General features: G+C 33.1%; 1 protein-coding gene across 1 annotated transcript in view; it reads right to left on the reverse strand.

Moving 5' to 3' along the window:
* Positions 1 to 10592: 10592 nt before the first annotated feature.
* Positions 10593 to 12433, reverse strand: part of LOC124366080 (ATP-binding cassette sub-family F member 3) — a 30489-nt gene continuing 28648 nt past the window's right edge. Inside the window, exons 13-14 of the mRNA XM_046822309.1 lie at positions 11799 to 11990; positions 10593 to 10752 (exon numbers count right to left, since the gene is read on the reverse strand). Of these exons, the coding sequence (XP_046678265.1) occupies positions 11832 to 11990 (159 nt within the window). The 3' untranslated portion in view covers positions 10593 to 10752; positions 11799 to 11831. The remainder of the gene's footprint in view (positions 10753 to 11798; positions 11991 to 12433) is intronic.

Consider the following 12433-nt stretch of genomic DNA (forward strand, 5'->3'; position numbering starts at 1 on the left):
CTGTACTGCTGTCTTTTTTTTCATACTTCTACTTTTAAATGTTTTAATTATTGTTAGTCAATGTATCAAGAATGTAACCAGAAAAAACTTTTGGGAGGTCAACACAACTGATATTTTCCCGTAATGGACAGAAAGTAAGACCCCATTTAGTTCTTGATCCGTTTCGATGTTGAAAATGATCTTTCAGCAGTACATGTCAGTAATACTAAATTACTTCAATAATAATAATCGTTTATTAAAAAAGTAATTGAAACAATTGAAAATTTGAGGGAGGTCCGGACCTTTTGGACCCCCTTGCTGGCTACGTCCTTACAATGTATGAAACTTGGGTACTGAGGGATTATCCAGAAGCCAGTGTGTCTCTATCCACTACTTGTTATTATGTGATATAAGTAGGTTTAGATTATGTTATCATAAATATGTTACTAGGCACTGAAGCCTGCACTGATGGCCAGGGGCTTTTCTAATTGGTACTTTCCCAACCTTAGATTACATGCCAGATTATCCAACGTGACCTGTTTCAAGAAGCGCCTTGAAGTTATCCCGCACTTATGGTGAAAAAGAAAAAGATCACTTGAGATAGTACCTAAATTGAAACTCAGATCACATGAGCACTCGTAAATATTAACACTTTATATTTATACTACGTACTTGTGTATTTACCTACTTATATAGCCTATAACAAATAGTAGAGAGAGTATCGAAACTTGTTTAAATATTTTTCTCCAAAACATTGAATATAGCATTAAGAACAAAAAATATGTTCTAAAAATGGTGTATCTTTTTGGTTTTCTTTTATCTGAAATATTGCATGTTTAAATTATAAACATTTGAACTGTTTTAAATTGTTTTGTGCCAGATTCAACTAAGTGATTGAATCTATTAATTGAATTCTCTGCAGTACTTCAGGTGTGTTTGTAGAAGACGATTTATAATATAGAAAAAAACATGGTACATTAGAACACTCTGCACTGGTTGGGATAGTACTCGAAGGAAGAACAAGTTCTCAATGTTCCTCTGAGTACGCTGTGCTACATTACTGTTTACTTGCTCATCAAGTTGCATTCCAGCCAGGAAACTTAACTTTAATACTGAAGTTTACGTTACATGCACCAGTGGCGTAGCGAAGGGGGTCCAGGGGGTCCGGACCCCCCCCCCGAAATTTTAAGACATATTAAAAAATAAAGCAATGGAGCAGGAGACAAAAAGGACAGTTATCATTACTCTTGTCTACAAATATTAAATTGATTGATTTCACTGAAGTGACCGTTGTTAAAAATATAATTGTCCTTTCGTTTAAATCATAAAATATCAAACGATACTTTTGGCTCGGACTTTTGGATAGTGTAGTGTAATCACGGTATTTTTCTATAGGGCGCGGTCACGTGACGTCGCAAAGTAACCTGAACCGTAAACACGGCGAACAGTTTAAATTAGCGACCACTTCGTTCAAATTCGTCGTGGGGGACGTAAAGTGACTACATAGAATTAAGTTAAGACGTTGATTTTAGGTGTCATTAAAACTGTAAACGTGTATATAATTATCGAAAAAATCACTTTCGGTCGGAAAATACACTTGAAAAACTCTACTGATTAGAACTTCAACTACTTTGGACTTAAATGATTGAGGTAAACGTGGGGTTTTCAATTGAGTTAGGCGAACGATTTTTGTTATCATTAAACTGTACACCATACCTATATAATTATCGAGAAAAAAATCACTTCCGGTCGGTAAATACCGAAGAAAAGCTCTCTACAGATTCAAGTTTTGCCGATTTTGGATTTCATTGGTTGAGTGGTTGAGGTAAAAGTGGTACTTAGGATTATGTTAGGACGGTGATTTTAGGTATGAATTCAACGCCGACTAATACATATATAATTATCGAGAAAAAAAAACAATTAAATCATTTTAAATTAGCGACTTTCTTCCTATGGAGTCCCACAGGGATCTATACTACTTGGACCAGTCTTGTTCCTTGTGTACATCAGCAGGCGGAACTCGTCGCTCCTGAGAGGGAAAAATGGTTCAGTATGTACAAGACGATACAACGCTCTGCATTAAAGCTCCAACAAAACATGAATTAGAAATCATTTCTTTTTTTAGAACTGAATTCATGTATACAATTTTTTTTCTAAATTAAATCTGAGGACCAACAACTCTCCAAATCAAATGCACTAAATTTCTGTTTGCGGCAAAGAGAGATTGAGGATCGCGCTGCTGTGATGGCGGACGATGTCCTCATAGAGGAAAACAGATTCCACCAAGTTCCTCGGAATTTACCTTAATCGAAGTCTGACTTGAGACAATCACATGAAAGTACCTGCTCAACGGTTTCTTCAGGCATTTATGCTCTACGGAACCTTTCAAAATTTTGCTCCCGGGATGTACTAAAATTGGCCTACTTCGGTCCCTGTACACCCCCATCTAATGTACGAGTTGAGGCTATGGGGCAGCTGTTCTAAATACAAATTTGAGGGAGTATTTAGAAGTCAAAAGAAAGCTGTCCGCATCATTTCAAAATTGAAATCCCGAAATTCATGCAGAGATGCCTTTAGGGAGCTTGGATTGCTAACTTTGCCCTGTCTCTACATCCTCGATGTCGCCCTGTTCTGCCCCGATTTAAATGCGAGTTCGTCCGGGGCAGGGAGACGTATATCAATACGGGACAAGAGGCAGGGACAACCTTCGGTTACATCCGCACAGAACAGCCGCATTTAAACGTTTGCCATCCGAGGTTGGTGTTAAGCTGATCAACAAGCACCCTGATGAAATCAAAAATTTGAATGAACCAACAAAATTTAAAGCTCGATTGAGACACTTTTTTGGTGTCGAGGGTGTTTTATTCAGTGGAAGATTTTAAGATGAGCCGCTGGGATGAAATTTAAAGTAATTCGATCATCCTCTATTTCTGGTGGTAAAATTTAGAAGATTTTAAAACGTATGGCTGTAAGTATGTTATCAGTCTTAGGAATAAGTGTGGACTGTGTATGAACGGGTATGAATGGGGGCAACTTAAAATAAATATACATATTTCTAAATAATTTAATTTGACGATTGTATGCAATTTTTTATTATTGTTGACACAATTAAAAAGTATTATTATTACCTCCGGTCGGAATATACCGAGGAAAAGCTCTACTGATTCAGATTTTGACGATTTTGGGTTTCACTGGTTGAGTCGTTGAGATAAAAGTGGTACTTAGAATTATGTTAGAACATTGAGTTTAGGGTATCAATTGAATGCCGACTAATATTTATATAATTATCAAATAAAAATTGAAAAATCGCTTTCTGTCAGATAATACACCGGAAAAACTCTACTGATAAAAGTTCCCGACTACTTTGGATTTCACTGACTGAGGTATTATTTCATTTTCCGATCGGAAGTGATTATTTTTGTTTTTTTTTCTCGATAATTATATATTTATTAGTCGGCGTTGAATTAATCTCTAAATTCAATGTCCTAACATAATTATAAGTACTACTTTTACCTCAACCACTCAACCAGTGAAATCCAAAATCGTCAAACGAATCAGTAGAGAGCTTTTCTTTTGGTATTTACCGACCGGAAGTGATTTTTTTTCTCGATAATTATATAGGTAGTCGAGTACAGTTTAATGATAACAAAAAATCGTCGTCCTAACTCAATAAAAGAATACCACGTTTACCTCAACAACCGAAGTTCCGAAGTAGTTGAAGTTCTTCAGGTGTATTTTATTTCCGACCGAAAGTGATTTTTCCGATAATTATGTACTCGTCTACAGTGTAAATGATACAAAAAATCGTCATTATAACTCATTCATAAATACCCCAATCAGTGAAAATCCAAAGTGGCCGAACTTCTAATCAGTAGAGTTTTTTTCCGGTGCATTTTCCGACCGTTAGTTTGATCTGTACCCGAGCAACGCTCGAAAATCGCCCTTCTTTTCTAAAGGGTTTTCGGCCGTCACCAGTGGCCCAATGTCCCCGAAGGAGTATTTTCATTTTCTCCACAGAATATAGTTGAGTCAATTATACGCTTGAGTGAAGCTCTGTTTTGATCTTTTTATTTCTTATCCAGTGAATCCAACATCACTTTGGTGCTTTCTACTTGGCCAGAATCGAACTTCGTAAAGTTTCTGTAGCTATACACAAGAAAATTTGTGGTACTAGAGTTGCTGTGAGAGTTTAATTTTGCCTATTACTTCTTTCCACTTTCTATAAGGCGTAGTTACTAAAGCTCCATATTTTGGTATTTCCCTTTTACCAGTGAATTCAAAGGTAAATAACACACACAAAACGTCCCCGGTTTTCGGACCCCCCCCCGAACGAAATTTCTGGCTACGCTACTGACATGCACAGTGTAAAACTAAATGTATTTTTAACAACAAATTTCTTTTACATTGAAATCAACTTTAAACAATATACACACATTTGTATTCTGTCTGTTCACTCCATATGCATTATACACTACAGATATAGCTGATTGAATTCTTTGATAAGACAGTAATACAGGTTAGAACTAACAAAATTCCTTACAGTTCACAACAAAAAACGTGAATCTATAATTGGCAGTCAAAAGTTCACCAAACAGCAGGGTTATTTTGGTCTTCAAGTAGAGGTCCAGAAATTCCCTTATAGAATACATGAATATCAAACCCTAACCCCATAATTGTATATATTGTAATAATAAGGGTTAGTAAATGATTATATCAGAAATAATTTTTAGAAATGAACAAAATATGATTGTGATCGTTTATACCCTTTTGTTGGTTTTAAGTTTTATAAAATTCATAATAGATGCCTGTAAAAATAGTTACACATTTTTTATTAAAGATCCAGGATATAAAAAAATATATATATATTTACTGTTCTTATCTTTGAAAAGCATTATGTGTTTAATTTACTATAATGCTTTAATCAGGACTTGTTTCCAGAAATTACACTGTTTATAATATCTTACTAAAATAAACATAAAAATAAATCGCATATAAATACAAAAAATTTACTTGTGTAAAACTATTATATTTTATAACTTAAAAAACTGTTATTAAAAACTTGTTCAAATAAAAAATTGTTATAAAGAAGTTGCATGTTCAAATGATAAAGAAAAATCCATTATGCTTCTATCAAATTTTCCAGTGGTACATGTAAAAATGTTATTCCAAATAACATTTTTATATATGTATTTTTAAATATCACATGTACCAAAAAAATATAAAAAGTATACAATTTTAGAACACCATACTGCCACAGCAAACAATGTTGAAGATTTCATTGTGAATTGTGTTAAAATTATGAAATTATTTGTACATGATCTAAAATGTTATATTTTATACATTTTTTAAACAAAAAAAACTAAATTGGTCTTTATAGAACATTATTTTTTAGAATTTCATAAAATACATTTGAGAGTTTATATTATATATGACATAATTGATTTACAACTATTTAATTTACAAAGAAACAATAAAAACACTTTACAATACATGTTATAAGCAATTTATTCACTTGAAACATATTGCATGACAATGAACACTCAAATAAACCGGCTCGCCGTTGCGGAACTGAAAGCTCAAAATCGCAAAATGGCCAAATTTCCACCAGCTGCAAAAAATGAATATCTGAAAGTAGATTATTACTACACACTTCAAGTCAAAGACAACTCTTCAGCTTTCAGGGAGTACAAATAAAAACTCAAATACCCGCAAATGTCTGATAAAGACCATTTGTTATTTTATTAATTGGCAACAAAACAACACTAAGTGTTCATTAAATTCATAGATTGAAAACTAAAAATTGTACATAAAAACACAGAATTGACTGTTTCTTCTACTAAGTTAGTTGGTGACATTACAGCTAACTACAAGGTTCTACGAGCAAAAATAACTTCAATGGAATTTTTCCAAACTTCAACAACGTTGTTGCTAGGCAAGCAATAGCAAAATTGATGATTACAAAATGTTAATAAATTTCTTTTGTATTTCATAGCCAAAAAAATATCAGTCAGTAATGTTTTAGAAATGAAAACAAATGCATAGAATGTCATCTTTCCGATGGTGTTCAGTTTAATTGGTTTGAAACTGTATTGAAAACCAAATCTCGAAAAGAATGATGTTCTGTGTCAACCGACAATTTTTGTCAGTTTTTTTTTTCCTTGGGGCGGCCTACTGCCGTGCACTTAAGCCTCAAGGGCTTTTTGCGCACCCCGGAAACACACCATGAGGCCCACCAGTCTACAACTTCAGCAGTTCAACAAACCGCCGAAAACAACCTATCAAGTCCTCCTGGGAAAATTCACCACCCCTGTCCAAACTACCAAAGATGGCATACCGCTCTCTTGCTATTGCTGGGCAATCAAAGAGCAGGTCCTCAGCAGTCTCCTCCTGCTCATTACACCTTCCCACAGAGCGGATCCTCCTGAAGGATGCCAACTCTGTGAAGATGCTTCCTCAGGTGACCATGCCCCATAATGAGACCAATGACCTTAGAAGACATTGATCTGTTTAATGAGAGAAGGTCCGAAGCCACCTTACTATTGTACAATCTATTTTCAACTGAAGAACTTTGTCAGTTGCCACTTAGAGGGTTAAAGTATAAAAAGTTAAAGAAAGAATATTAGATTTTTTAACGCATCATAGTACCACATATTGTTTAAGCACTGGACGCAATCCACGACTGACTGAATAGTGGCTGCCTGGTTCTTCTGTCTGCTCGGTAAAATGGTACCATAAAGAGGTTTTGTTACAGCTTTAACCCTGGATCTGGCAGTTGAAATTCTCATAATGGCAGGCATTAATTTACTAGTTTGCACACCACCAAGCCTATGTAGAATGTTTATTAATAAAGTAAAGTATACACTATTATAACATTTTCAGAACAAAACAAGGAACATTTATATGCTGTTGCATTATTTTTTTATTGAAATATGAGTTTTTTGTCATTATAAGTGAAAAAGAACTAAAAGTAAAAAAATATCCAAAAGAGAAGCCTTATAAAAAATTTTACTAATTTATTTTTATTACTGTTCAAAATATACAAAATGTCTTAAAAAAGGTACGTTAAGCAAAACATCAGAAAATTTCACTTTCCCTAAAATTTGTAAATTGTTTACGTTACAGAGTAAAATGTTGTGTTTTTACAAAAAATTACATTCACATTCTATAATTTGTAGATATTTTCTGTATGTTATTATATTTTGAGATCTTTTCCATGTTGAGCATAAAAGTTCAAAAAATAAAAATGTATTTTTTGTTTTCTTTTATACTTTTATATGTAAAATTGTTTTATAAGTTGCGAATCCTAAGAAGTGTTTTTCAAAATTAAAGTTGTGAAAAATACACAATATACCATCAGAAAATGCTTAAAATGAAGTAAATTTATTATAATAAAACTCATTGTCTAATAATAATTGTTTAGGTTCACCGACTTATTTAATAGGTCACTCATAGTGTTCAATAAATAAACAATAATGAAATAAACAGTATTTGTAATCTAGGCGTAGGCATTGGTATAACGATGTTTATATCACAATTTAACCTACAGACCTGTGAATGCCACTCAGTAATTGTACAATAAATTAATCACAAATAATCCATTGTTCGCAGTACACAATCTTAGAATTCACAAAAAGCTTAGAATACACAATAAGTAATGCTGGTGCATCAATTTTACGGCTATAGTCCTCTCGAAAAAGTTTGATCACAAAATAAACACTTATAATTCACTTATTCCTTGGAGATATCTATACCACTTGATGGCAAATTTCACAAGGAAAGGTTTAATGTCATTTGATACTAACAAAACTCTAATAATATTACTAGAAATAACAAAATACTAGCGAATAGTCATCTAAAATTACAGAATTGTCACAATCAATGGTTGTGTCAAAGGACTTTCTTCGCAACATATATCAATGAAAAGATGTTTTAAGTCGAAGATCTTGTTGAGGAAAAAATTCTGAACACAGTGATGTGGCCAAACTCATTCCTAAACGAAATTTTTGGAGGCAAAAGTATAGGGAAAAAGAGTTAAATTTTTTTCACGTTCTCTTGAAATTCACGTTCATACACGACAAACTAACATTTGTATTGCAAGCCGTCTGATTTGCAGTTGAACCCACCACTGGGCACAGCAAAAACCGATGTGCCACTTTAATCTGGGCAACCTTATGGATGTCCAGTAGCGGCACATCACTAACCGAGAATGTTGAGATTCTGGGGTTCATGGGCAATTCAATAGGTCTAGTCTACTGTGGAAGATGGCTGTTGGAGTTGGTGGGGTTTGTTCCCTTACCTCAGAGGCTCTTGTTAACCTCAACAAGGGTGTGCCCCCCCTGCCTACTTTGACTGGAGAGGCTGGTTCACAGCTGGCCTCCCTTCTTCCGGGATGACTTTGAGATGTAGTGCCCTAATTCTTCCTCATGGATCTCGATAGGAGGCGGCCCCTACTCCCTAACCTTACCCATCCTGAATATCCTATCACTCCGGAAGCAGCACAAAGGTCCTTACAGGACTAAGTGCAATTTATAAGCTTCTTGTCCTAAAAAAAAAAAAAAAAAAAAAAAAAAAAAAAAAAAAAAAAAAAAAAAAAAAAAAAACCATTTGTATTGCAACTTTATAATTTCGGTGCATACGCATTATTATTCAATAAACTATATATCAAATTAATCTGTGAAACATCCCAATTAATTTGGTATAATATTTGTCCTACTTAAGTTTTATTTTCTATAGCAAAGTTTGATTAAATAGATGACTGCAAAATCGACTAGTGACTAGTTGAACATTGGAGAAACATTTTTAGCGACTAATCAATAGTCGTCAAACAGATGGAGGGTTAATGGTTTAATATATTATATTGACTCTTAATGTCTTCTACTTTGAGGTAAAACTCCATATTTCTCTCAGTTACTTGAAAAAAAGTATTTTTCTCATTTATAAAGTTTTTTTGTTTCTTATAACTTCCAAAGAGATTGATCGATGTTAAATAAAACAAACATTTTGAATTATGTGGTATACCACAACATTTGAAGACTAAGTTATTTGTATGGAGTAATAATTTTATGAGTTTTTATTTTATTTTATTCATGAAAATTTATTACTGAATTTAATTTGTTTGCTTGTTTGGTATTTATATAAGAACTTATGAAAAATGTATTTTTTCAACACTTTAACCCATTGCGGATCGTATTGTTTTTGCGTGCGGGCACCAGCGGGCACAAATTAATTTACGGTCAGCGGCTGCACGAACAGTAATGGTGCGCCACATCGTATCGCTCGCTATTGTATACTAGAAAATTCAGCTGTGAAGGTATTCGTTCAGATGGAACATAGGCCTGCTGGGGTATCCGTGATGTAGGAACGATAACACGCGAGCAAAGTTCTTGGGTGGCAGGGGATGATGTCTCAATCATAGTATAAATAAAGCGGCTTGGGGCGAAGCGATTACAACATCCGGGCCATTGTCTAGACTAAACCCGCCAACATGTACGTCTGCGTCATTTAGTTCTGTGTCACTAACCTCTAAAGTATTATAATAACAACTGAGGAAAACACCCAATCAGAAGCGCTAAAAAGCAGAGAGTAAACTCATATGAATGATTTTTCAACTTCAACATACAACTGTGATCTGTAGGATATTTATAAAACTTTGAAACCTCTAAACGTATACCACTGTTAAACATTCTTAGTTGACAAAGTGAAGACGATCGCCCGATCTATCAGACATTAATAGAACTATTTGGAGGGAAACTTAAAAGCAGATCGCTTTTGTGACCTGAGCTCGTCATCGTGCCGTTTGGCCCAGCAAGAGTAACAGGAAGTAAACTGAGGATTAACAATAATAATACAGCAAGTAATTAATGTATATAACTTGCTGCAAACACAACCATCTTCTTGCTATTTTCGTAGGCATTTACAAACAAAATTCATAGTGTTGGTAATATTTATCATTACGTTTATGTGCTTTCGTTTAAATATTCAGGAAATAAACATGTTTATACAAAAATAATGATTTAAAATTATTTTAACTTTTTTGTTTATATATATATATATATATATATATTATATATATATATATATATATATATTGATAAAATTATGGTTTTTAATTATATCTTATTTTAATTTAATATTTAAACTACAACATAATATATTCAAATTTACCATAGAGATCATTATGTAGTATCATAAATGCTTAAGATTTATTAATTGATATAGTACTTTGTACCAATTATAGGTTCTGATTACAATAATTATGAGGGACTAGTCTGATACTGCGACTGCATGCCAATATACTCTTGAATAAAAAACGTTTTGAACAGATTTGCTTGAAGGTGTTAATTAAAAATTAGAAATTCAGAATCTTGAACAGGCTGTAAAATATCCCTTTACTATTTGAGATAATCACTAAAATTTGGAATTGGTAATCATTTCATAATAGGAGCAAGCAGGCCAAGTTTCATCAAAATCTGAGACCACTGATTCAATTTATGTTTTAGAGATTAATTTGATGTAAAATCATCACTCAATTTATTTTTGAAATAACGAATTGTTAAAGTAATATAAAGAACTAATTTGAGAGAAAAATAAATTACAGGAGATCAATTAAAAACTTTTGAACTGTACATAAGTTTATTGATACAAATACAAATTTATATACTCTTAGATGCTAATAAAACAAATAAATTATAGAAAACTCTTTATTATATCATAATATCAACAACGTGTGCTGAGTTCGTGCTTCAGTATCCTCCTGCCCTCCATCACAGCCGTCTGTAACAACAAACTCAATTGAGTTCAATTCACCTCACCAGTAACATCAAAATAGGTGAGTTCACTATATGTCTGACCGTGAACAACATGGTAAACAATCAAAACATAAACAAACCTCTCCATTCTAATCTATCTATTAATCCCTAAATAATTAAATTGACCTAAAATAGAGATTGTATCATTTCAACTGGTACAAAATTAATTGAATTTTACCCTCCAATCGCTGATTAAACTTTCCAGAAATAGTACTTTCGATTTTGTAAACAAATGGATTAATATTGTAAACTAAGAAAAATTTTTGAGTACATTATTGCGAGGGAAACTTCTTATACAGCTGGTATGTAGGTCTAAATACTAGCTAGAATTATTAACAAGAATAACGGAAATGGTTTAAAATTTCTTTAAAAAATTTAGACAATAGAATGTATATATTAGCTTAGCTATGAAAAAAAAAAACAAAGTTTAATGATACAATTGGTTTTACTCAAGATAAGAAAGCTTTTGTACCATTTTCAGACTAAATTAAATTTTCGCAGTTTATATCTAAAGTGTATATACCTAATACAGATTTTGTTTGCATTATTTTAAAGGGGATTTAGGATTTCTAAAAAACATTTGCTAAAAATGATCGTTTTCATATAAATAAAATATTTGTTGTGTTAATATGAAACCCCCTAAAGAAGATCAGTGGTATGTTTAAGAAATGTACCATAAAGATTGTGTAATAATAAAATAAAATACTGAGGGTACAAAATCAGACTAACTCTTCACAAACATTAGACTGTGTAGTCTGCACACCTACAGCAATTAATTAAACAAAGTACGGACTTTAAATAGAATTTTATTACAGAAGTGTGATCCAACTTGTAAAGCTTTTGGAAAAAATGGCAAATGCTGTTTTATATTGAATCTAACTCTATAGCTAAGTTACATCTACTGTACCATTGCAAGAGTTAATTCCCTTTTTAAATTACTTTTGATTTTTGTGACTCTCTTATCACTGTTAACCACCACTTTTATCTAGTGAAACAGTAAAAGGTACTCACAACAGATTCAGTGAGAGGAAGCCAGCTGCCGTCTCACTTCGTCCCAACTTCGGCTAGTTCTCGCTCCACTATCCTGCGGTACTCATCGAACCCACCCTCCACACTCTTCACAGAACCCTGGCCACACACCCACAGCTCCTTGCAGACCATCCTGATCAGCCTCTCGTCGTGGGATACCAGAATCACACCACCCTACATGAACATATATCACTTGTACAACTCCAAGTCTAACCGTGCAGATGTAGTTTTGTGCAAGATATGAAATCACAGGATCATTCTCTATTTTAAATTTAAAAAATTAAAGAACTATATATGTTACGAAAAACATGCCACAAAAAGTAGTAATACTTTTACGATGGCAAATTTTAACAATACAATTATCCTTTAAAATTATTCATCAAACACTAATTAAAGAAAATGAATGTACCAACTCTCAAAGCTATTGATAATTAGGTAAAATAAAGATAAAAGAATTGATCTCCCACGCCAGCAATTTGAAACTGGTAAGTTAGTTAATTTTGATAATCCCAAACATTGCTATTCAATAAAGCAAAAATGCCAGTCTCGTTGAGAAGAAAACAAGTACATATTTTACAAAACAACAAACAACATTTGGTGTGAATATAGGAATGTAG

This window comes from Homalodisca vitripennis, chromosome 7 (assembly GCF_021130785.1).
Source record: "Homalodisca vitripennis isolate AUS2020 chromosome 7, UT_GWSS_2.1, whole genome shotgun sequence".
Classification (NCBI taxonomy): Eukaryota; Metazoa; Arthropoda; class Insecta; order Hemiptera; family Cicadellidae; genus Homalodisca; species Homalodisca vitripennis.